Consider the following 26,861-nt stretch of genomic DNA (forward strand, 5'->3'; position numbering starts at 1 on the left):
TCTTTTGATGTCTTTGTTGTTTGGTTTTATTAAACCAGGTGGCTGTAGGGGAGAATTAGTTTGTATCTTTATGCCCATTCATTGAGGCCGGAGTTGCTGTAACAGGATCTGGGTTATTTGAGAAGCATTCTTCTGAGTAGTCACCACTGAGTCAATTATCTAATAAAACTTGTGAGGAATGGCTTTGTCACCTGCCTTCTGAATGATCTTTAAGATGCTGATGATTACCTTCCATAGCACAGGATTTAATGGAAGAATAAATGATGCTAATTGTGTGCTTAATTATACAGTTTATGGGCCCAATCAAGCATATGTTGAAAAAGTCTGCTCTGCTTTAGGGAACTTTGGTTCAGGAGACAAGAAGCTGAGTGTTGTGTACTGTTTATTAACCATGGGGGTTTATTTTCTAGATGATGAAGAAACATAGGGTATGTAAAATCTGATACTTACATAGATCTACATTTTCAACGCTGTAGTAGTTTGCAGGAATCATAAAATGTGCTAAATATAGAGATCAACACTATCTTATTGTTAGAGTAGTGAAGGCAAAAGGTGCTGGATATCTCCTGCCTCATCTGGAGGGAGGAGTAGATGCCATCATCATCTGCAGCAACAGTTGAAGCACTTGGATTCAGGAAGTCCCTTCTGAGCAGTGTATTAAATGCTGCTTGGCTAACTAAATATCTCCAGATCTGCTCACATCCTTTGTATTGATTTATTAAACTGTTTCCTATATTTCTGTGAACTCTCTAATATATTTACTTCTGAAGTTTTCTGTGAATTATGAGTGGCCCGTGTTCTTTTGCTGCAGTCTTTTTATTTTCTCCTCAGCAGGGATTTCATTTACAAGCAGCAATACTCTTCACCTTTGCTTCTTTTGTCCAAGTTATTTATTGAAAGAGAGCATTCACCAGGAGAAAATCATTTCTGTGTGCCAGGCCATACGTTGCATGTCCTCACGTAAATCCTGAGCATTCCCAAAATAGGTGTTGGCATCTTGAGCCTGCCAGAGGCACGAAGATGAGGAGTGTGGGTTTTCAGTGTGCAGTGCTGATGGGTCACATGAGTATTTTAAAAGAAAAGCTCATGCAGCGTCAGAAAAAGTGTTTACCCTATGCAAAAAACTACTCCTCTGCAGATCATAGAATCACAGAATCATTTTCATTGGAAAAGACCTTTAAGCTCTTTGAGTCCCAGCCCTCACTCTGCCCAGCCCACCACTAACCCCTGGCCCTCAGCACCTCAGCCCCACGGCTTTGGGATCCCTCCAGGGCTGGGCACTGCCCCAGCTCCCTAGGCAGCCTGGCACAGGGGCTGACACCCCTCTCAGGGAAACAGTTCTGACTCACCTCCAGCCTCAACCTCCCCTGGGGCAACTTGAGTCCATTGCCTCTTGTCCTGTCATTCATTACTTCAGAGATGCTATTAGGGGGATGGTATTTATTTGGTTTAGTTTTCAGCAGCATTTTTCTAGGTGCTTGTGTATTATTTATGTTAAATGCCTACTATCTTCACAACCTGTTTTTCATCAGGAGGGAAGTGCATGCTGGTGTAACATAGAGTTGGATCTAGCAATATTTACTCTCAGCACTATTCAGTAGCTATGAGTAGAAGATAAAGCCATTTAACTAAAATTACCAACCTTTGGCAGAGCTTTATCATTCTGGTACATCCTCTGTGTTACACTGTCCCTTCACATATGTGAAGTTAAGCTTCAATCCTGGCCCAAGCATTTATGAACACCAAGGAGATGAAATACAGCCACAGATTTTGCAATTTGGATCTCTTCGTGCTCGAGATGGTTTTGCTAGTTGATGAGGCCATTAAATCTGCTGAAATCTGTGTTTGTAAAGTCCTGCACTAAGCCCAACCAAATCTCTGTTGGTTCATCTGTAGGGTATGAATGACTTCACCTGCATGGCACGGCTGAGCTGAGCTCCTGAGTGAAATTCGCACGATGTCTGGAATACTATTTTATCTCGACTGTTTATCTTTTGCTCTGTAGCTTGTTTTCCCACCAGATAGAAACAGGACCAAAACACTTATTTATGACATAGTAATGGCAGCCTGGAATTTCTAAGAGCCGACATCTGGTGTAATTTTCTCAGACTGGAAAACCTCTGAAATCATTTTTCCACAAGCGGTGTGTGACAAAGGTTTCTAATTTTTTAATGGTTGCTTTCTTCTTCCTGTGATGTTAAGACAAATTAGCAATGTGATACAGTACTGCAAAGAGAAAATTTCCCTCTTTATCTACTGGATGGTACCCAAGTAATCATGTGCCACTTGCAAATAAAATGGGATGGTAAAGGAAAGGAAAAAAAGAGAAGCAACCACACTCACGTTCACCCAAAAGAAGACACCAGCATCAAATGTGATCTTTATTTATCGTGACTGCAGTATCTGCTGCTCTGCTCTGCCTTTTAGTGAAACTACCAGAGGTCAGAATGTGAAGATGCTGGTCCTCTGCCTTTCCTAGGAGGAAAATATAGAATGAGATATGATGTTTATGGAGCAATGCTTTGCTGAGTAGAGATGATAGCAGCTGAGTACGACTCGCTGTGCACCATTTCTCTGTGTTTATAGATATTTTACTGGAAGGTGCTTGATCTTTCACTTTGTTCAAACTCCAGTGAAGGCTGCTGGAGGCAAGCTCCAGTGTCACCACTGTGATGGCTTTACACCACCCACCCTAAGCTCTTAAATATCAGCAGTGAAGCTTTAGAGCAGCTTCTTCCAGGAACTCCTCCTGTGACGGGAAGAAGTTATGGCAGTCTGATGTAATAAAAGGTACTTGCTTTGGAACCAGTAACTTAATTTACTCAGTGAACAATATGTTGTGCACAGAACCAGAAAGTTCCTTGGTGAATTCTGAGAACTTTGAAGGTTTTTTAGCATTTTGACAGTTCCTCTTCCTCAAGGGCCTAAATATTGTGCCCATGATAATGGGAGAAGGTGGGACTCAAATAGATCTCTGTCCTTATTATTCTTACACTGCAGTTTTTCCTTTGAAAGGGTTGTAGCCCTAAGGGCCAAAACTGCCAGGAGCGTTACCTGTGCTACTCTGAGACATTCCTTTTAGCCATCTTCCTGTCTGGTGTGGTTAATTGTGATCATCAACTGGGAACCCACCAAATCCACTTTTAAGGGCTGCTGTATTTGTTACCTAGTCAAAGAACAACAACTGGGTGCTAGGCTATTTGGATCACTGAGTGCTTCACTTCGGAGGGCTTTGTTCAGGACCGTAGCTGGGATTGTTTCTCATTTTTCTTGACAACTCTATTGTGCCTTCCTTTATTGGTAACATTACAACATTAAATCTCCTGAAGAGAAAATAACTTTTTTAATATAGTGGCACTGGGCAGCAGGGCTGTAATCAAAATTTGGCCAGTCACTCATCCTGACGACTCTGTGCAGGTCCATCTCTTCCTTGAAAACACAATAAAAGTTCCAAAATACACCAAAATAAACCATTTTTGTGTGTGTTTAAGTGCACAAAACTGTCCCTTCTCTCAAGGTCAGGCAAAACTAAATTTCCCCTTTATCCCATTCAGCCAACTAAATCACAGGAATCTTACAGACTCTGTTACTTTGGGCAAAGGACAGCAGTGGGACACAGTTGCAGAGGTCCCTTCAGGCCTGTGAAGCTGCAAATCTGGGCTCTGCTTCCAAGGAGACAATGGCTAAAAGGCTTGATCTGTTCATTTAGGAGGGCTGGAAGGTACAGCAATGCTTGGCACATGCAGTGCTGAGCCTAAGGACAGGAGCTGCCAGATGGGAGGACTGCAGTGTCTCCAGAAAACTGAGCTAAATAGTACTGGTCATGCTCTTATGAGCCTCTTAATGAGGCTTCTAATGAGTACGGGCACTCTAAAGTGGGGAGTGGGCTGTTGTCTCTCATTTTGTGAAGCATCCTGTAGCCATCTATGGCAAGACACCAAGTGAGCTGAGTCCCCACCAAACACAAGGCAAATGCTCAGTGGGGCAAGTTGCCTTTGGAAATGTTGAGCCTCAGGGTTATCTCTGAAGAAGCGTTGAATAGTTGGGGGTTGGAGTGGGTGACTCTCAGAGGTCCCTTCCAACCTACACCATTCTGTACTTGAGTGACATTTCTGTTGCTTTCCATTGTCATTTTGGCATTATCTTCTCTTCCATCATGGTTCAGATGCAATCCAGATGAATGGAGTGCCTGACTGATCTTTCCACCTAAACATAGGTGCTTCACTTTGTAATCTGAAGCACAGCCCCGCTTAGTGCTGCTTTTTGTAGTGATAAGGTGCCAGCAGCTCCTGGAGAACAGTTCAGATACATGATGTGTCTTCCTCTGAGCAAGTGCTGGGATGCTTCAGCTATGTACAGAAATTAATTGGGATGAACCTAACCTTGAATGTCCAGTAGCAGATTTATAACAAAGTTGAACTTTTCAGCTCTAGTAGTAAACAATGGTTGAGGCTGGACAAGATCCAGTGACCTTCACTGCAGAAGAATATCCTTCTGCAGGTCTGTATATCAACTAAGATACCAATTATAAATGCATCTAATAGAAGGTCTTCAGGACAATACTTCCAAGCCTTGGAGATTTTCCTTGAGCTTATCACAGACTGGTACAGTTTTAGGGTGTACAGGCAATAAGGCAAATCCCATTGAATTCTGCAACTTCAGGCAGGAAAATTATACCAAAAACATCGCAACAGCAGCTCAGACGCTGATTCAGAATGTCTAACTGCAGGTCCCTAAAGCAAAAGCGCTTGCCTGAAAATAAAAAATACATTTTTACGTCTCGGTTGATGTTTTCTGGAGTCCTGCTTCATGCTATTGGATGTCCATAGGGAATGAAAAGCCTTTAATTAAACAAATGCCAATGGGTGTAAAATTTAAAGTCTTATCCTGAATGACCCTTGTCATTAATCCTAAAAATCAATATAATGTGTTTGGTTGTATAGTGACTTCCAGTCATTTTCTTTTTCCAGATGAATCTGGCATCTGGGTAATAATTTCAGGGACATCCAGGGCTTAATACTTTAAAGGAAAACATAACTAAATAAACCCAGAAATAATTACTGAAGATTATTAACTAACTGGAGCCAGAGTTATTTAAGGCAACGTGTGATACCTGGACAACTCTCGTATGTCAGCCAGTATTTGGAAGACATGGAGAGCCAAAAGCAGAAGCACAGATAACATTCATTCAGATTTAATGAATGAGATCAGCCTTGGGATACAAAATAAGGGGAAGCTCAGCAGTAGGCAAGTTTTCAAATGCTAAGATAATAAACACAGTCTGAGCAAGAGGCCCTTGAATTGAGAATGCCCTTTGTCTCTGAGGCAGATTAGGTATTCTCATTTACCTTAGGGAAAATGGCAGAGTGCCCTCAAGTCTCACAAAATGCCAGATTTTAGCTTTCATAGAATCATAATCACAGAATGGTGGAGGTTGGAAAGGTCCTTTAGAGCTCATCCAGCCCAAGCAGGTTCCTCTCGCTCAGGTTGCACAGGAACATGTCCGTGTGGGTTTGGAAACCTCGTGAGAAGGAGCCTCCACACCCTCTCTGGGCAGCCTGGGCCAGGGCTCCCTCACCGAAACACTCAAATAGTTTGGCCTGATGTTTAAATAGAACTGTTTGTGTTCCAGCTTCATCCCATCACCCCTTGTCCTGTCACTGGATACAAAAGAAAAAAAGTGCTGCCCCAACCTCCTGACACTCACCAGTGAGAGATTTGTAACTATTAATGAGATCCCCTCTCAGTCTCCTCTTCTCCAGACTAAACAGCCCGAGGTCCCGCAGCCTTTCCTCACAAGGAAGATGCTCCAGTGCCCTGAGCATCTTGCTGGCCCTGCACTGGCCTCTCTGCAGCAGTTCCCTGTCCCTCTGCAGCTGGGGAGCCCACAACTGGACACAGGACTCCTCACTGGGGCAGGGCAGAGAGGGAGTAAAACCTTCCTTATCCTACTGTGTTATACTAAAAAAAAAGGACATAAAGTTGTTTTATAGCTGCCACGGGGGTACCTATATACAATCTGAAGGCAATGTGTGGTCTTGGCCCACAAGAGATGAGAGCAGAGAATCACAAATCAGTTTTGATGAGTATTTGTTTGACTGGGAAAGCCTATCTGTGGATCTTCACTCTCCATTTTCATTGTCCATTAAGCTTTACTGTGTCAAGACTGGGCCGCTCGTTTGATAACTAACTTAAGAACAGGGCCAGAACCTTCCATTCCCGTTTCATTTGAACTTCTTGCAGGGACTTAATTGGAAACAAGGTCAGTGCACATTCTTATTTCAGGTCTCTTCGTAGTCATAAACTTCACCACTGCATGATCATTAAAACGTGGTTTTACAAAACCACATTTTATTAGCATTCAGGCCCAAACCTCGTGTTAGGAGAAACATTCCTCTAATCAAAAGGAAAAGTAACACACTTCTGTGAATAAATGGATGTAACAAAGCTTAGAAGTACTTCAAAGAGCCAATTTTCAATAGGGCACAGAAAATGTGTGCAATTCGGGGATGCTGGTGATGAAATTTAAGAAACAAAGTTTTGTCAGCAAAACTGAAGAGGGTAACTCACAGGGGATGATTTTTATATCAGAAGGGAAAGAAGCAGAAATAACTCAGTGTTAGTCAGGCGTGTAGTGGCATCCTTCCCCATAGCTGCTGCACCTCTTGAGAAGGGGCTTTCACTTCCCTGGATACTTCTCTGCAATGCTCTGTAGCCTTGAGAAGCAGGGTGAGACTCATCTTAGCTTAACCCAGGAATTTAGAGAGATGGAATGTTTTAAGACCCACCACCTGGCTGATTGACCCTGCGTCTTCTGATGACTTGAGTGTGTCAGAAACCTGCTGGGTGTACTAGCTCTTTCTTCTGTCTCTGCAGCTCTGCACCAAGAGGTTAAAAATCCCCTGCAGCATCAGTGTCAAGGGGAGGGCATCATCTGACATTCAGACCTCAGGCCTTAAAAAAACGTGAATATTGTTCCAGAGTAAAATTGAGTAGAAGCAGCACACTATTGGAGTCTTGTCTTCCCCAACCTGTTCCCCTCAGTACACCTAAAATTCTCATGAAAATTAATTGGGAAAGGGTAATGCTCTTCAAGGAAATGCTGATATATGGAATGTAGCAAGTTAAAAAGAAGAAAGTGTTATCATCCTGTTGCACACCTGCAATGAGGAGCAGAGCTCTCCCTGTACAGAGAAAGGAGGTGATTCTTTCAAATCTTTCCATTCCATCATCCCTAAGGCATCCTTCTGACTTGAACGTATTCTTTAGTCTTAAGAAATGAAAAATATGCAATTGTAGGATTGAGGATGAGTAACTACTGTCACTTGGAGACATTACCAAGTGGATATACCGAGCTGGTTTAGACTGCAAAACAATAGAACACCCCCAGACCTTGTAAACGCTGTCTCTCAATGTAATGGGGAAGGGAGTGCTGCCTGTAGAACCAATGGGCTTATGATCTCCCTTTCAAGATGTTTGTAGCAAAATAGTGAATGGTTCCTGCTTTCTGAGAGGGCCAGGACATGAGGACTGATGAGGGTTTTTGCCCTTATATAGTAGCCAAGCCCATGTGGTGCTGGGTGGGAGCCAGGTTGGTGATGCTATGGTAGAATTGCCCAAGGCTAGTTGCACGTCGGACCATGCCTGGGGCTTGGCAGACCCTGCTCAGGGAGTGGGGACACGGGTGGTTTTCTGAGAAGACATCTTAGATTTCCTGGAAATAGCTTTGTGTAAGAAGGGAGGTGATTACCATCACTGGTTAGGTGGATGGTGTGTGTTTGTTGGTTTGCTGGGTTTGCCTTCTACAAGAAGTTCCACAAATATCGCATCTCCTCTTTCTCTATACAGTCATTGTAAGATTGCTTGAACATGTAGACATACAACAGTACGTCCAAACTGGCTGTCAGGTGTCTGTACCTCTCAAATGTTCCTGTGTGCATTCATGAGGAGGTAGCATGAATGACCTGTGAGTCTATGCTACCTTCAGGCCACTTGAGGAGTCTTAATGCGACTTTAGTTAAGAATAAATCTGTTTGGACCCTGTTTGCAAAATGTATAATCAAGAATATTCCTCTTTGGACATGAAAATTGCCAAATCCAGCAACATCTGGCAGTTTTCCCCTTCCCTCTGCAGATGTTTCAATACCTTCTTGTTTCCTTGGCCTTTTTTTAATGGGAATACTTATCATCATCTTCTATTTTCAATAATTCAACAAAAGCTGTATATCCACTTATAGAATTTACCTCTTTTTAGCTGTGTACTCACAATCCCGTCCAAATCCTTTCTCAGTCCTCTCTCAATGCCCACGATTGGGCTCAGGGAGCTGTTCCAGCACACGCTGCATGATGAATAGCACCAGATGGTTCTTTTCAGAAACTCAACTCACTAACCTCTGTACCCAAAATAGCGTTTCTCCTGCTACCAAGTTAGGTCTTTACAGATCCCCAAATGATGGGGCTGGAAGGGCCCTGCAGAGCTCATCCAGCCCAAGCCCCTGCTAAAGCTGGTTCCTCTCGCTCAGGGGGCACAGGAACATGTCCAGGTGGGGTTGGAAACCTCCCAAGAAGGAGCCTCCACACCCTCCCTGGGCAGCCTGGGCCAGGGCTCCCTCACCTCAGCACCAAAGGGGTTTCTTCTCATGTTTAACTGCACCTTTTTTTGTTCCAGCTTTTGCTCATTACCCCTTGTCCTGTCACTGGCCACCACGAGAAAAGAGGCTGGACCCATCCTCTCAACCCCAGCCCTTTAGGTATTTATCACCATTGATGAGATTCCCTCTCAACCTTCTCTTCCCCAGGCTGATCAGTCCCAGGTCTTGCTGATGCCAGGAAAGTGCCAGTCAGGACTCGATAGCCAATGTGACTATCAAGCAGATATTCTTTATTTCAGTGCTAGGCACACAGGGGTTCACTCTACCAAAGTGTGTGCACCTTCTAAACCAAAACTGTCTACATCTACTCAGTCTGGATATGCATATTCATTACATTTCATATTCAAGACAGGATTATGCTAATTACTTCCAAGAACTCATTATCATTAGTTCTACCCACTGTCCCACCTTAGTCCACCCAGGTTACATCTCCCACACGTCTCTTTTCACAGAATCATAGAATCTTAAGGGTTAGAAGGGACTTTTAGAGATCATCTTCCCCAACCCTGCCAGAGCAGGACCAGCTAGAGTAGGTCACACAGGAACTCATCCAGGCGGGGTTTCAATGTCCCCAGAGAAGGAGACTCATCATCACAGCGGTCATTAGGGGTTGTTGAGGATGAAGATCTAAATCTTCCTCACAGTGTATTTTTCACCTATGGCTTCCTGGTGTTTGTCAAAACCACAGGACAGGATTAAAACTGTCTTTCTTCAGGCTTGGCCAGTCTGTTAATTTGCCTCTCTCTGATTGGTCCAAGATAAGTTCTGGAAGCTTGTTAGGTAACAGTAGGAGTCAGATGTTCTGCAATGAAGGCTTCTTGTGACTCTACAAGATCAGCAATTTCTTAAAGCCAATATTTCTACAAGGTTAGCAGTTTTGTAGAACTAATACCTCAAATACCTAAGAGTTACAAAAAATCTTGCCATTTTCTAGCTAATACGTTATGTCCTGTATGATGCTTCTGTAGCTTCTTTGATTCACCACAGCCTTTCCTCACAAGGAAGATGCTCCAGTGCCCTGAGCATCTTGCTGGCCCTGCACTGGCCTCTCTGCAGCACTTCCCTGTCCCTCTGCAGCTGGGGAGCCCACAACTGGACACAGGACTCCAGATGAGGCCTCAGCAGATGTGGCAGAGCAGAGGGGGAGCACAACCTCCCTGGCTCTGCTGCCCATACTCTTCTTGCTGCCCCCAGGATGCCATTGGCTTCTTGCCCACGAGGGCACGTTGCTGCCTCATGTTTAATTTGTTGTCCAACAAGTCAGATCGTTTCTGCTGGGGAACTCCCTTTATGCTTTTTACATGAGAGGCCCAAAGAGGTGCTCTCCAGGTTAACAGTACGTATCAGAATCAGGTATGGTGTGTAATTCTCTGTTATCTTACCACAGTAACCTCCGTGCACATTATGATTTGCAAACCTCTGTTGCAGCCAGTGTTTTGTTAGTACTGTTGTGAAAATGTGTACTTTGCTCAAAAGGGGTGTCAGTGGCTTTACGGTACAGAGAATTAGAGTGAAGGCTAAGGCAGGCTCTGACACTCAGGCCATGGACATGGGTTAGTGGTGGGTTTGGCAGTGTAAGGTGAGGGGTTCGACTCAATGAGCTTAAAGGGCTTTTCCAAACAAAAAGGATATGGAACTCCATCAGTTTCCAACTGCAGTGTGCACCACTCCATTGCATATGTTACAACAGGAGGAAGTTCCTTTACTGCTGCAGAAGCATAAATATTTAACCAACAGGTTCAGAGAGGCCTTGTTTTATTGTGGGTGTTTTTTATTTCCTCCCTTTGTTGTCTGAGACAGTGATGGTGCTCAGGCTTTTGTGTCTTCCTCCAGAGGAAGAGGGAGGTATCTGCCTCTGACAGGTCTCTGGGCAGCTCCTGATGGCAAAGCATAATAAAGGTGCATGCATTAACATTATTTAACATGGATTTCTTTTTTTCTCTTTTTTTACAATATCCTTGAGATTTTGGCTTTAATCTGAATCTTAATAGCCTAATTATTGTGAAATTACAGTGCCCTTTGCTTTATAAACTCTTAATCACGAGGCTCTCGGGCAGATAACGTTTGAGTAATCAGTATCAGGATAATCAGTAATTAAACTGATAGTCAACTACAGGTGCTACTAAGTGCTAATCAATTAAATGTGTTGTAATTGAAAACTTGATTGAAGTATTGGTAGTTGCTTTGATCCCTGGACCTGTAAAGTTGCAGTTTGTTTTCTTTGTAGTTCACTGAAGGAAGCCCCTTACAGGTTTGCTATACTTAGCAGGTGCTGCAAAGGAAGGGGGTGAAATTCAGCCTTTCCTTGCCTGACTGATAGGAGTAGAAATGGAATTTGCAATGAAAATTTTCTAGCCCAACTCTCAATGAGAAGTCAAAGCTCTGAGAATTGTCATGACTGTGATGTTCTTTATAAATAAGGGATCATTTCGAGCCCGTGGCATCTCTTAGTTACTTCAAGAACCTTTGGGTTTCAAATGTGATTATGAAGTTAGTACAGGTGAGTTTTAATTGTATAAGGAAATGTCTAAAAATGTCATTAAATCTTTTTTGTAAATGCCTAAAAAACCTCATAAACAATGAATTTTTTTCCTGCTTAATAAACTAAGAATCTGAAAGCAAGATTGGCCGGTCCTGACTTTGACTTCTAAACTCTGCCCTGATGAGGCCTCATCTGGAGTCCTGTGTCCAGTTCTGGGCTCCCCAGCTCCAGAGGGACAGGGAACTGCTGGAGAGAGGCCAGTGCAGGGCCAGCAAGATGATCAAGGGTATAGAACATCTTTCATACGAGGAAAGGCTGCGGGAACTGGGGCTGCTTAGTCTGGAGGAGACTGAGGGGAGATCTTATTAACATTTATAAATATCCAAAGGGTGGGTGTCAGGAGGTTGGGACATCCCTCTTTTCTATAGTAGCCAGCAACAGGACAAGGGGTGATGGGATGAAGCTGGAACATAAACAGTTCCACTTAAACTTAAGAAAAAACTATTTCACCGTGAGAGTGAGGGAGCCCTGGCCCAGGCTGACCAGGGAGGGTGTGGAGGCTCCTTCCTTGGAGGGCTTCAAAACCCACCTGGACACGTTCCTGTGTGACCTGATCTAGGTGGGAGCTGCTTCTGCAGGGGGGTTGGACTGGATGATCTCTAAAGCTCCCTTCCAACCCCCACCATTCTATGATTCTATGATTCTATTATCTGTGTTTGGGCCAGCTTGGAGAGGAATATGGGCTGTTCCAGGGGTAGGCATCAGAGGGGGAAATCCTTTGGACATCCCTCTTTTTAACCATCAACTATAGAAAGAACCTACACGTGTCAATTTTAAGTGCCTAAACTCAGCTCAGAAGCAGCTCACCAATTTTGAAACATTAAAATTGGTTTAACTGGTGGAGTAAGCATACAACTTGGGAGTGTCCATGTGGCAACCAACTAGAAACCATCCAGTCCCGCTGTATTCAATTATTCCCTCAGTATTTTTAAAGTACCTTAGAAGTTTCTACGTTTGCAGAGAGAGAGGAAACTATTACTTTTTTCATTATTTCTTTTCAAACCTCGCAATTTTCTGTTTGTTTTGTTCCTTTGCCACCGTAATCAAGTGTTTGCCTGAGGTTCCTGGCTCTTCTAAGCCTTGCATTTGGTTGTGTTTTGTCCTCTCTTCAAGTTAGTGAAGACACCCAGAGGTATTTTTACCCTTAAGGGGTTCTTTTTTTCCCGGTATATCATAACTATCACTCTCCTTTTCTTTCTTTCTTTTTTAAGACTGTGGTGATCAGGTGGTTTAAGTATTTGATCATGCAGTTTAATATAAGAGCTCTTTGGAGACATGTTTCAGAACAGAAATACCCTAAGGAGATTGGTCTTCATACCTTAACATTCCTCCCCCTTTTTTTTCCCCCCTTTCTTCTACTTATCTTCTCTTGGGGTGAAAAAAAATAGTGATTTTATGAAATACTGTGGTTGGGGACTTTAAATTATTCGTATCCAAGGCAACTGCCAAGACCCTCAACATGTATTTGTAAATTAATTTGCTGCTTGCGTGCTGGTTGTATAAGGAGAGATTTTTTGCCTGCGGGTTAGTGGGAGTGGAGGGAAGTGGGACCAAAGGCAAGAGGAGGGACTGTGAGAAATACAGCTTTTTGCCTTCCTCTGTCACTCATGCACGTACCTTAACAGGTTTCTGTGCCTCTGAGTATGGCTGTAGTCTTGCTGCAAGCCCAGGAAATAAAGCAGTCTGTTAGAGCAGCCACATTTCTGAGCCTGAAAAGAGTCTAGGACTGTGCTCGAGGGCCTGGTATCAAAATCCAGGAATGACATTGCTGGAAATAATTTGACAAAGGGTCATAAAAGAGCAGAATTGGTTGGAAAAAATTGTATCCAAACCTTATCTCTTCTGCTCCTCAACTTGCACATCAGCACCTGAAATGTCCTGTCTTCAGCTACTGATGCTTTCAGATGTTTCTTGGGGGACTTTGGGCGTTCACAGCACATACTGTGAAATGCTCTCATCTTTCTTTCCTTGCCTTAGGCCTCCTATATTTTAGCAAGGCACTTCTTGTGTTTTACACAGGTCTAAGCTAACATGTCCCCCTCATGGGAGCTTGAACCACATTGCACACGAAATATATGTTAAAGCTGTTGATGGTCAAGATGCCATTAGTTTGCTCTCCCTGAGAGTTGAAAACATTGACTTGAAGCTATTCAAAATAAGACACTCTCATTTCATTTCAGGATCTCTGTAGTCTCCCCAGGCCTAACTTCTGAATAGTTCTGATTTTCCTTATAGTCATGGATAATAGGCTTTTGTGCCAAATACATAGTATAGAGAAAAGTGTTTCCAGGTAATTTGGCTTCTCTTTCAGGAGAGAACTCACACATATCCAAAAAACCCCAGTCCAGTACTCTATACTTCACCTCAGGATGCTTAATGTCTCGATGAGATTTATTCTTTTGCAGTTTTGCCAGGCTTAACACACCCTTTGCTGCTGTTATTGCTTTGATTTGGACAGGCTGGAGAGTTGGGCAGGGAGAAATCTAATGAAATTCAACAAGGGCAAGTGCAGAGTCTTACATCTGGGAAAGAACAACCTCATGTACCAGCACAGGCTAGGGAATGAACAGTTAGAGAGTTGTGTAGGGGAAAGGGAGGTGGAGGTGCTGGTGGGTAACAGGATGAGCCTGAGCCAGCAACGTGCCCTCGTGGGCAAGAAGGCCAATGGCAGCCTGGGGTGGATGAGAAGGGCTGTGGGCAGTAGGTAAGAGAGATTCTGCTCCCCCTCTGCTCTGCCCTGGTGAGACCACATCTGGAAAGTTGTGTCCAGTTCTGGGCCCCTCAGTTGCAGAAGGACAGGGACCTGCTGGAGAGAGTTCAGTGCAGGGCCACAAAGGTGATGGAGTGGAGCATCTGCCTTGTGATGAAAGGCTGAGGGAGCTGGGGCTCTGCAGCTTGGAGAAGCCTGAGGGTTGACCTCATTCACTTTCACAAATGCATCAAGGGTGGGTGTGAGGAGGATGGAGCCAGGCCGGGCTCAGTGATAGGACAAGGGGCAACGAGCACAAGCTGGAACAGAAGAGATCCCAAAGCAACACAAGGTGAGGGAGCACTGGCAGGGGCTGCCCAGATGGGCTGTGGAGTCTCCTTCTCTGGAGACATTCAACCCCAGCTGGATGAGTCCCTGTGTGCCCTGCTCTAGGTGGTGCTGCTCTGGCAGGGGGGCTGCACTGGATGAGCTTCTCAGGTCCCTTCCAACCCTTAGGATTCTGTGATTTTCTCAAGCACTAGCCTGCTTTAAAATGCATCTGTTGATTATACATGTTTTTTACATACTCTCTTTTTAAAGTCCCTTCAGTGGTCTTGCTTGTTGTTCAAAATGCATCTGATTTGGGAGATAATGTAAGTTTCCTGTGAGCTGTTCAGGCAGTTTTGTTTTAATTGTTAGCAGAAGTGGAGCCTGGATGCGTTTGAATGTGCAGTTCACCCAGAGGAGATTACTGAGGCGAAGATTAATTAATAGCAGTTTAAAAATCCACTCTCAGGCGTTCCTATTAATTTTGGCAAGCACAGAAAGGCCCGTTCTCAGAGGCACTGGACAACTTCTGGTTGCTCTTAGCAGTTCATTAGGAGCTTTTCCATGGGCTGTCTCACTGCATTCAGTGGTGACGGGTCTGATGTGTGTACTCAGGTCCCAGAGGTTTTTTTTTAAGGATGAAAGATGAGTCAAATTGGTCACAAAACTTTTCATGTGGTGTCCGGAAGGCTTGTAATTATTTGCAGTTGTTTCTCAGGCAGTGTATTGTGGTTTTGGCTACAAGCTTGGCTTCTGACAGGTCTGTCTTATTTATGCTAGTATTCAAATTTAGATTTCTTCAAGCCTATAGTCCAATTTCAGCTCACAACCTTAGGAGGAGAACATTTGCCCTCTGGGTGTATTGAGACTGCTGATAATTTGGGAGAGGCTGTAGTGTTGGGGATCTTTTTGTGATTTATTGCTGTTCTTAAGAAGAGTTGATGTCTGTCAGGACAGCTTTTGACAGACCTTGGTTATCTTCAGTGCCCATTGCTGTTCCTCCTGAGAACTAAGCAACGCCGGTAGGAATTAAAGAAAGGTTTTAAATGGCTCTGCAAAAGCTCAGAACACTTTGTGCAAGTACCTAAGCTTTATTCCTAGTTTCCATATAGACTTGTTCAGTGTTCCTGTGAGATGATTGAGTCCCTCACCGAGTACAGAACATGCCTGGCTTCCAAATCTGCCGTCTGACTCCGGAAATTAGTTTCAAGTCCCAGCTCACAGATGGGTCACATTTGGAATGAGAAACATGCTATTTCTCACTGCTGGGCATGTATATGGAAAGCAATGGCCCATGTCACTGGATGAAATCATCAGGTTATTCCTTCTCTGAAATTTTCCAGCTCCTTACAAAGTGAGCATGTTCTAGATGCTTGATCTACAAAAATTCACATCAGTCTCTCTTATTCTGGCTTTATTTCCCTTCCCCTACATTGCAATTGTTCAGGCTTTGCCTTTTGACTTGAGTTAACCTGCCTTAACTCAAGCATTCAGTACATAGTTCACTATCAGCTGGTAAATGGGAAATTGCAAGACACAAAATTTCATAGAATCACAGAATGGCAGGAGTTGGAAGGGGCCTTTAGAGATCATCCAGTCCAAATCTCCTACCGGAGCAGGTCCCAGCTGGATCAGGACACACAGAAACGTGTCAAGGAGGGTCTTGAAGCCCTCCAAGGAAGGAGCCTCCACACCCTCCCTGGGCAGCCTGGGCCAGGGCTCCCTCACTCAAACACTCAAACAGTTTGTCCTTATGTTTAAGTGGAACTGTTTGTGTTCCAGCTTCATCCCATCACCCCTTGTCCTCCAGAAATGTGAAATCTTTACTGGACTTTGATCATGGGTAGCACCTGCTGTACCCTTTAAATGTGCTAGAAGCTCTGTGAGTCCCATCCCATCCCATCCCATTCCATCCTACCCCACCCCATCCCATCCCATCCCATTCCATCCTACCCCACCCCATCCCACCCCATCCCACCCCATCCCACCCCATCCCATCCCATCCCATCCCATCCCATCCCATCCCATCCCACCCCACCCCATCCCATCCCACCCCATCCCATCCCATCCCATCCCATCCCATCCCATCCCATCCCACCCCATCCCACCCCACCCCATCCCATCCCATCCCACCCCATCCCACCCCACCCCATCCCACCCCATCCCACCCCATCCCACCCCACCCCGTCCCATCCCATCCCATCCCATCCCATCCCATCCCATCCCATGCCATGCCATGCCATGCCATCCCATCCCATCCCATCCCTGTGGTCTTTGGTAGCTCACAGTTTGTCCTGGGTGTTTTTACACAGTTGCTATTCCTGCCTTGTTTTAGTTTGGCCCTGCTTTTTGGACAGAACAGCCCACACTCTTAAGGCACACGATTGCCTCTTTTAAAGATCTGTGTGAGCTTTTGAAGTCTTCCTCCAACAGATCACTTCAAATCCCTGTTGTGCCAACCACTTCATTTTTGTATCTAGCTGGTTTGATTGTAGGTAATTGGACTTGACTGGCAAAAGAATTAGATCTATGGAATGGACTTAGTCATCAAGAAAAAAACAGAAGAAAAGCGTGTGTGCAGGGGCAAAGTGCAACAGACAGACTTCATAAAGCAAGTACTATCCATCTGCTGCCATAACTGAATGAACACTTGCAAATATCTGCTAATGAATGGCTCTGCCCAGAGGATTATTGACTAAAGTAAACTGACAAATGGGCTTTGCACATCCAGAAACTTTGGTTTGATAAGATTCATGGGATTTCTGATGCTCCACATTTCCAATCAATGTAGAGGTACTGTCTCAGCTTTTCCTTACTCTGCTAAATAACACTGAAAATGGAAAAATTAAAATATCCCGTGGTTTTGGAAACTACAGGGAAGATGATGAAGGCTCAGCTCAGGTTTGGTTGGATCGATACCTGTTCTCCCTGCAACAATTTATCAAAGCACCATTGAACTAGGGAGGGATCACGTCATGTAGTTTGCAGCTTGTGAAGGGCCATTTTTGTCCTGTCCAGGGCATTCACAGCTCTGAGTGAGGGCAGTGCTGGATGTCCAAGCTCACGCTGAGCTCCTCAGGGTTATTTCCTAATGGTGCAAGGAAGTGGCTGTGCTCTCATTGAAGAAGGCTCATTTCAGCAAATGGAGGTGGCCAGCAACCTTTTACAATGCTTTTTCATATTGTTCTCCAGCCAGGACTAACAAGTTGCTAAAATCCCCTTGAAGCTGGCTTCATTTTATGGTTTCCTTAGGAATCCCTGATATAACAGAAAGGAAACATTGTGGTGGGGTTTTTTATGTGAGTTACCTCTCAGATAAAGTGTGAAGGATTAGAGCACTAGTCATTACTGCTCTCTCTTAAGCAGAAGAAAGGATGAGAGACCTGTCAGAACCTTAAGTCATTGATTTTCCTGGAGCAAAGGGTCACATGTTAAGTACTATTGATGAAAAGCATCGTTGTGGTGTCCATGGAGACCAGGTTGAGGTGAAAGTGAACTGTTACAGTTACAGTGACAGCTTTAGGTGGATCTGTAAAGAATCTGCTTTTTCCTCTAATCATGAGGAAGATCTTATTTATTCTGCTTTGAGCATTAGATCAAACCCATTGCTTCTGTGAGACCTGCTGTGTAGGGAGATGCAGACATTGTTGACTTCAAGGCAGAGGAAAGGGATATTTGGGATCTTGCAAAAACTACTCAGTGCTAACAGATGTTGCAGCTCCAAGTCCTTGGAGGCTTCTGCTGGAATTCTTGGGGTTTTTAAAAATCAGATTATTGTCAAGTTCAGGGTAGAAATCGTGTGGCTGCAACAGTTCCTTAAATACCTAAAAACTATGCACATGATAGATCTCACAGCTAATTGTGTCTGTGTAGGACTATGCCTGTGTGCAACAGGCTTTGTCATCTGTTGTATTTGGGGATATGGTTAAACCACCCCAGCAGCAGATCAATTGTTTCAACATTGTTCTAGTTGCAGTACTTTTCCCTGTGTCTGGATGGACAATGACCTGGAGAACTGTTCCTCTGAATGAGCACAACCAATGCTATTTGCTACCTGTTGTTGAGGTCAATAAGTTGTCTGACGGCCTCTGAGCTGGTTTAGCTCACTGGCAGCTCAGCAATCTCTTTTTCTTTCTTGTTGTTTAAAATAAATGAGTCAGATTGAGCCCGTGGTTTGGAAATGAAGATGGGCCACCCAAAGATCCACTCATAAGTCTGGGTCACTGGAATGCCTTCCAAATTACTGGATTTCTGTCAAAATTCACTTGTGGTTTCTGTCATTTGATTCAGTTCTAAATTTTATATGAGTGAGCAACGTGCTCTCATGGGCAAGAAGCCAATGGCAGCCTGGGGGCATCAAGAAGAGTGTGGGCAGCAGATGGAGGGAGGTTCTGCTCCCCCTCTGCTCTGCCACATCTGCTGAGGCCACATCTGGAGTCCTGTGTCCAGTTTTGGGCTCCTCAGCTCAAGAAGGACAAGGAACTGCTGCAGAGAGGCCAGTGCACGGACACCAAGACGATCAGGGCACTGGAACATCTTACATGTGAGGAAAGGCTGCGGGACCTGGGGCTGTTTAGTCTGGAGGAGACTGAGGAGATCTTAGTTACAAATATCTCACTGGTGGGTGTCAGGAGGTTGGGGCAGCAATTTTTCTATAGTATCATGCAACACGACGTTGCTGGACATGATGGGATGAAGCTGAAACACAAAAAGTTCCACTTAAATATAAGAAGAAACTATTTCACTGTTCAGGTGAGCGAGCTCTTGCCCAGGCTGCCCAGGGAGGGTGTGGAGGCTCCTTCCTTGGAGGGCTTCAAGACCCACCTGGACACGTTCCTGTGTGACCTGATCTAGGTGGGAGCTGCTTCTGCAGGGGGTTGGACTGGATGATCTCTAAAGGTCCCTTCCAACCCCTCCCATTCTATGATTCTATGATAAGTAATACACTGAGATAAAAGTTGGGGTTACTGCAACATCCAAACTGTGACATCAATGTGATTTGTCCCTTCTAGTGTGATTTTTGAATCCCTCTGTCATTCCTGTAATCATCTGCCTGCTTGAGCTGTACAACAGGTTTCTGAAAGGGTTTCCAGCCCTTCACTTCTTTGCTGTCTTGTCTCCATATATGTTTTGTTTTGGGTTTTTTTTTCCCTGATTGGGGATTTCAGAACAGCTTTTCTTGATGCGCCTGGAAGGGGTGGGAGGAAGGGGAGGGGTTTTTCTTTCTTCTCCTCCTCTGACAAAATATCCAAATGTTCTGTTTTCTTCTCCACCTGAGAAATGGAGCAGAAAGTGTGTCAGGAAAATAGAAGTGGGCTGAAATGCACACAGATACTGAGGTCCCCGTGGTGACAGCGTGGCTCAATGTTGTTCTAGAGATTGGAAGAGTTGGGAGTGCACCAGTATCAAGCAACGGGTTACCTGTAGACTTCCTCAGAGCTGTCAACAGAAATACTCTTTAAAGCCACTCTCTGGGTGTTTGCATTCCCCCATAAACATTTTATATGTAGGCAATTTCAATATGCAAAGTGACCAAATCGCTTTTTAAAACAATCACTGTCTGGCTTGAAAAATGGAGTTTGTTCTGCCCTAATGCAAAAAAACTCAGCATTATTTCACTCAGCGATGGAAACCCGAAGTATTGATTTTGAAATGTATAATTGATTGTAACAATAAATCACCGGGCAGTATATGTGCAAGATCGATTTTTCTATTGCAATAATTAATTTGGTATGTGCTATAACATATTTATGCAGAGACGAAGCAACTCAATAATGGTAGTAAATTGTATTTGGCCAAAAACTATCCACTGTGGTGTGGTTGACTTTTTTCTTTGTCTATAGTTTTGTAACACAGAGCTGCAAGAGAGACTGTAGAGATAGGTGTGCAGTTCTGAGGCCTCACTCCTTGCAAAACCCTTAATAGCCCAAATATACCGTGTTGGGTAAAAACACTTGGAGACTTGCAAGGAACAGCTGGTGCTCAGATTGTTTTAGCAGAGAAATGTTGATGTGTGCTATCAGCACCCTTATCAGTCCAGCCCAGTAAATCTGGTGTTTTTTCCTGGACAAATGGATAGAAATGGTAATAAAGAATAGAATGAATAGACATGTGGATGAACATGATACAACAAGAAGGGATCAATATGGCTTTTGTGGAGGAAAGGCCTGCTTCACATGCCTATTAAAATCCTTTGAAGGAAACACTGAGCACATGGGCAAGGAGATCCAGTTGATATCATTGGCTTGGGTTTGCTGAAGCCTTTTGATAAGATCCCTGACAAAAGGCTCTGGAAGAAATACAGTTGCTGCAGTGTAAGGAAAAAGATCCCTTTGTGATAAGCAAGTGATGTGATAGAGAATAAAGGATGGAGAGAGGAGTTGGCTTGTCTCAGCTAAGGCGGTGGAGTCGCCCAGTGAGGCGTGTGGGTGTCCACACTGGCCAGTGCACAGGATGGAGAGTGAGGAAACAAGGGTTAGCAATTCAGTGTTGTAAAACTGAAAGCTGGCTGCTGAAAAGCCTTACAACACTGGGTGACTGGGAGATAAAAAGAGCAAAAGAAATTCTGTGTGCTTAAATGTAAAAGTGGTGCACAGAAAACACACTTTCCTGCTGCTGTGCACTGAGCTGTCTGCTGCTGCTCGTGGAGGAGGAAGTCTTGCTCCTGAAGTCTGGAAGCACGGTGGTCTGTGGCAGTAAAAGCACCACAGAGTGTTGGGGTTTATTGGAAAATGAAGAGAATTAGAAAGGGTCATTTTGGTTGGGAAAGATCTTTAAGGTCATTGAGTCTAAGGCCTCCCCTCACCCTGCCAAGCACAACACTAACCCACAGCCCTCAGCACCTCAGCCCCACGGCTTTGGGATCCCTCCATGGCTGGGCACTCTCCCAGCTCCCTGGGCAGCCTGGCACAGGGGCTGACACCCCTCTCAGGGAAACAGTTCTGACTCACCTCCAGTCTCAACCTCCCCTGGGGCAACTTGAGGCTGTTTCCTCTTGTCCTGTCCTATCATTCGTTATCTGGGAGAAGAGACTTGACTCCTCCTTCTGACCACAGCCTGCTGTCAAGGTGTGTCAGAGAGTGCTGCTGCTCCCCTCAGGCTCCTCTTCTCCAGGTTGAACACCCCCATTCCCTCTGGCTCTGGCCACGCTGCAGCCCCTCAGTGTCCCTGTGGCAGTGAGTGAGGGGCCCAGCACTGACACAGCCCTGGAGCTGCAGCCTCCCCAGGGCCCAGCACAGGGGACAGTCCCTGCCCTGCTCCTGCTGCCACCCCACTGCTGATCCCAGCCAGGATGCTCTTGGCCTTCTTGCCCCCCTGGACACACTGCTGGCTCATATTCACCCAGTTCCTGACTGCCATCCCTAGGGCCTTTCTCTCTGGCCAGCTTTCAAGTCTCCCTGCCTGGAGTGTTGTCTGGGGTTGGTGTGGGTCAAGTGCAGGACCCAGCACGTGGCCTCCAGCAACCTCATACATCCAGCCTATGTTAAGAAAACAATAATGCAGCACTGCACAAACCTGCCAGGCACTCTCCACCAAACAGGGAAAGGAAGAAAAGGTTCAAGAGAACGTAACAGGAAAGACCAAATACATGGGCTGGCTTCTGTATCACCATATCCTTCAGACCCTTTTCCAAGGAGAAAGGTTTCTGAGATGAGTGTCTGGCTGCATGGGGGGCTGTTGGGAGCCATCAGGAAGAGATGATTTCAGTTTGGGCTGTTATGCTGAGATAAGATCCTTCTTACATTCTACGAAGCAACATTTAGAACAACAACAAAAAAGCGATTGGTCATGGTTAATTGCATTGCTGCTGGCCCTGACGAGTAGCTCAGGGAAAATTCTCTTGTGTGTTGGAATGGGCAATAAATTAGTTCCCAAGGGGTTTGATTCTCTTTATGCTAGTATAACAAGGGTGTAGTAACATCTCCATAAATGTCTCTGGAATTAAAATGGCATGGAACTGTTAGACCTGCTCAAGGCTGATGTTTGTATCCTACAGTCAAAAAGAGGCCATGTTGATGCTTTTGGTCTGAAAAGCAAAATGAGTTGCGGTGTCTGCTCAGCCCCAGTGCTGACATTTCTAGTACCTCAGGCGTTCTAGTGCCCTGTTGAAATGAGAAAAGTCTTGAAAAGGGAGAAAATTTACTATATAAATGCATTGTCTGTATAACCATCCACTGCTAGGGAATGTACAGTTTTCTTTATACCAGTGTGACTCGTTTCAGATTTGATTTGGTTTTCTTCTCAAAACAATAACTTAGTTGAATACATGTTGTTATTAGAAAAGCATAGCCTTTTTGTTTTACCTTCCCCCCCCCCCATTCATTTTATGTGCTTTATTTCAGTCACTTCTTTACTACCAAAAAAAAGAGAAAAGTCAACAATAATATCTCTTCTTTTACAGAGCATCAAAGTTAGCTGGTTGCCTCCACCACCAGGTACTCAAAATGGATTTATTACGGGCTATAAAATCCGACATAGAAAGACTACCCGCAGGGGTGAGATTGAAACACTGGAGCCAAACAACCTCTGGTACTTGTTCACAGGTCAGTGTTCACATGGTACAGCCTTGCAAGGTTTTGATGAATTAAATGCTTTGGGAATAAAATACACTTTCACTTCAAGGGAACATTGATTTCTTTGCTGGCAGGTAGCATTTATTGTGCTGTACAAAGACAGTCTTTACGATGTTTTCTTGAAACCAATTTTTTTCCTTAATGCTTTTATCATACGTTTACCCCTTGGATTTCATCATTAATGAATTTGAATCTAAATTTCTTATGTCCTCTTAAGCCTCAGTTGTGGGTTTTTTTTTTTTAGAGTACTCAGTCAACATCTCACATTTTCTCATGGGTGTGAAAATATCGATTTCCCTACTTTCTTTTCCAAGATTTTCAGTGGAAGATAACTCCTCATAGAATAAAAAGTACAACAGTAGATCATAACAAAATCATAATTACAATGAATGGAAGTAGCCAGATGAGTATCGTAAGGGTAACTGGGAATTCAGGTAGGTGAAAATGGATTTCACCTGAGTTCTTGCAATATGCCCAAGACACAACTGAAAAAGCAGCAAAGCATCAAGGGAGAAAAAGAAACTTCGTCTCCTTGACACTGAATTGAGTATAACCATGATTTCACCTCAAATTACCTGCTTTATGTTTATTTTCACATGTGATCCATGGCAATAAAAAAAGCAATTATGAATTACATGTTTCAGAATAAACAGTATCATCTTATTGTATCTCAGAATTGAATGAAAGCAAAAGTAGAAGATCTTTTTTACACAGAAGATCTTAAACACTGAACTTGAGTCATCTAACCTACATGCTCCTGACCAAAGTCCCTGTGGGAACTCCTGTGAAGACTACATAGATAATAGCTGCAAAACAACCCAAACCTTTCTAGGTGGGAAGAGCATGTTGAGTATGTTCAACAAGCTGGAGAGGATCTGTTTTCTGACAAATGAAGCAGAAATAATCATGTAAGCTGCTCAGATGTTTGAGTTGCTGTTGCTCTGACAGCTTAGAGAAAAATGCATAGTGATGCAGACAAAGCCCCAGAGTGAAGTCATGTTCTGCTGTACCTCTACCACCATCATGCTTGCAGATCCCATCCCACCTGGTCCTTGAATCTCTGTTGTGGTAGATTGCCACGCCCTGAGAAAACTCTTTCTTTCACTTGAATTATTCTGGACTTGAAGAGCTACAGGAGTTTGGAGCTGTTTAGTCTGGAGGAGACTGAGGGGGGATCTTATTAACATTTACAAATATCTAAAGGATGGGTGTCAGGAGGTTGGGACATCCGTCTTTTCTCTAGTAGCCAGCAACAGGATAAGGGGTGATGAGATGAAGCTGGAACACAAAAAGTTCCACTTAAATATAAGAAGAAACTATTTTATTATGAGTATGACAGAGCAATGGAACAGGCTGCCCAGAGGAGTTGTAGATCCTCCTTCCTTGGAGGTCTTCAAGACCCACCTGGACATGTTCCTGTGTGACCTGATATAGGTCACCCTGCTTCTGCAGGGGGGTTGAAGTAGATGATCTCTAAAGGTCCCTTCCAATCCCATGATTCTATGATTCCAGGAGTCCTGCTGGGACAGTGGGCTGCAGGCAGCCCCAGCCCTGTTGCCTACCCTGGCTGCCAATGCCTCTGTACAGCCCAAAGGGAAATGCTTTATTTTTTTTTTACAGAGCTTAGGAATACTTGTTTTAAGAAGCAATTAAGCAAACTATCCAGGTCTCGTTATTGCTTTCTGCATGCATATATTGTGGTTGCTGGAAACTGAACTATGTGGCTCTTCTAAATGGACGTTTTAAATATTAACATGTAGGCACTTCAGATCTTCACTGCAATCCTGTTTGTAGACAGGTGCTTTATGGGATTAGAACATCTGCAACAGCAGAGAAGTTCAGAGTTACAATGCAGGTCTTTAAGTAGCCTCTCTCAATTTTAAAGAGGGCTTCCATGTCAGGTAAAAGTTAAACTGCCCTTTTTAATACTGAGCATTCCTCTCCAGAGAATAATTGCAAATAAATGAACCATTTTCTTTTCCTGTTCATAGTGGTCAGTATAGACTGAGCAAAAAGATAAACCTATATCCCCACCTCAGGGACTTGGAAGTCCTGTGGCACATTCAGGAATGCTACAGTAATTGTCTTCTGATGGCTCGAGCCACAGAGGAAAATGTCTGTTTCTGAATCTTTGCCTATTTCATAACGCTGTTAAGACTACATTTTTTAGCCTGAACTGTGCACTCTGAAGTTAATCAGGAGCACCAGAAAGCAAAACGCTCTTAAGCTGCTAACCTAGTTCCTAGCCTGCAAATTCTATGCATAAAGAGAGCGTACCTGCAGTTCCCTGCATGCTAAAAGCAGTGAACTGGTTCTGTTGCGTGTGTGATTAATGGCTCACTTACGTAAAACAATTCTTCATTTTTCTACTAATTGAACTTGCATTAATTCTATATGTATGAGGGTAACCAATGAGAATTATGACTCAAAATAGTCCTGGGCTAGTGCAGCCCTCATTCAATTTCTGAAGCCCTTCCTTCTGGTCAAAAATCTCTTTTCCTCCCAGAGCTGCTAAGTTTCAGTCCAGGCCAAGCATTGCTTAGAGGATGCTGCCCATATGACATCCCACACATACATGGGCCACGTAGCACTGCCTGCACGTTGGGCAAGGAGACATATATATTTGCGTACATATTAGATATATATATATGTGTGTTTCTGTATATTTCCTTACATATAGCAAATCCAATTGACTTTTACTAGAGGTTTTGTTTTACACAAAGTCTATTGCAGACTCTGGCATTGTAATTGCTTTGTTTTAATCATCTTCTTTCTGTGTGATTTTTATTAACCCTTTTTTTTGTGCTCAAACAGGACTTGACAAAGGAAGCCAGTACAGTTTCCAGGTGGCTGCCATGACCGTGAATGGAACAGGGCCTTCCTCTGACTGGTACACAGCAGAAACACCTGAGAATGATCTCGATGGTAAATGCATCTCTTTCTTAAAAGCTGTTGTCTCCTAAAGCTCTCTACCTGAGGGGTGCCACTGCAGTTGTCACCCAGCCCGAGGTTGGGGTGAGAGCCTGGGAGTCTATAAACCCCCATCAACAGATGCTCTCTTATACTCCTGGGTCTCATACCTTGGGTTGTATTTCTCTGTCATCACCAGGACCAAGGAGTCAGAAACCTTTGTCTAAATAATTGTGTCAGAATTTAGCTCCTGAGCATCGTGGCCATTTACAACATTACAGTGAAGCGAGTCTGTAACTTCGTAAATGAGAATCATAATCAATCAAAGAAACAATGGAAATGAGGGCAACAATCCTAACAATTCACTAAGCAAATATTCAAATAGGTGAAATCCTGTTTCCCAGCCTTTATTTGCAGATGTTAGAACTGCACAGTTGGCAACGAAGCTGAATAATTAGTGAAAGATGATGGGATGCAGATACCTGAAAACCGTGGGCTGTATAAATCAGTGCAGATGCTGACACAAAAGGGAAGGAAAACACTGAAATGAAAGGGTGAGATAAAATGACTGGGAATATTTGAAGTAGTAAAGGAATAAAAGGAGAGTAATGAAAAAGTCTACCTAAAAAAATTAAGCAGAGTGCAAATCAAACGGAACAAAGAATCTGACAGATGGAAGTCACTGCAAAACTACAGACAATCCGTAAGAAGCAAATGTGTGGTAGGAAGGAGATGAACAGAAAATAAAAGGAACCTGATGAAAATTGCTATGATTTTTAACACAAAATAAGGCACCTAAGAAAGATCAAAGGCAAACTGGATGAAGGAATAAATAAATAATCCGTTTAAGTGCACCGTAGTACTCGGTGTTGCCTTTCTTTCGACTGGTCGGACAGCCTTATGATCTCAAAATCAGCCCTTGCAAACTGAAGGATTTCTGCCTTTCCCTATGTCCAAAAGCAATTTTCCAGCAGACTGGGAGTGACTGCAGTGCGTGGCACACACAAAATGTGAGAACCAGTGCCTGTGTTTTCTCATCAAGTGTTTAAAGGCGAGGTGACGCTTCCCGGCGCGGTGTAACTATCCCAACGGAACACACCATGTCGCGGCACGTGTTGATGTCTTTCTAATTATGCTTTGGCTAGGCATAGCATAGGTTGAGAAATGAT

At 44.0% G+C, this 26,861-nt stretch overlaps 1 protein-coding gene across 1 annotated transcript in view; it reads left to right on the forward strand.

The window, feature by feature from the left end:
- The window catches only part of DCC (DCC netrin 1 receptor), a 550,939-nt gene that overhangs the window by 426,148 nt on the left and 97,930 nt on the right, over positions 1 to 26,861 (forward strand). The window contains exons 15-16 of the mRNA XM_062018865.1: positions 22,611 to 22,752; positions 25,597 to 25,707. Coding sequence (XP_061874849.1) covers positions 22,611 to 22,752; positions 25,597 to 25,707 — 253 coding nt within the window. The remainder of the gene's footprint in view (positions 1 to 22,610; positions 22,753 to 25,596; positions 25,708 to 26,861) is intronic.

This window comes from Colius striatus, chromosome Z, assembly GCF_028858725.1.
Source record: "Colius striatus isolate bColStr4 chromosome Z, bColStr4.1.hap1, whole genome shotgun sequence".
Lineage (NCBI taxonomy): Eukaryota > Metazoa > Chordata > Aves > Coliiformes > Coliidae > Colius > Colius striatus.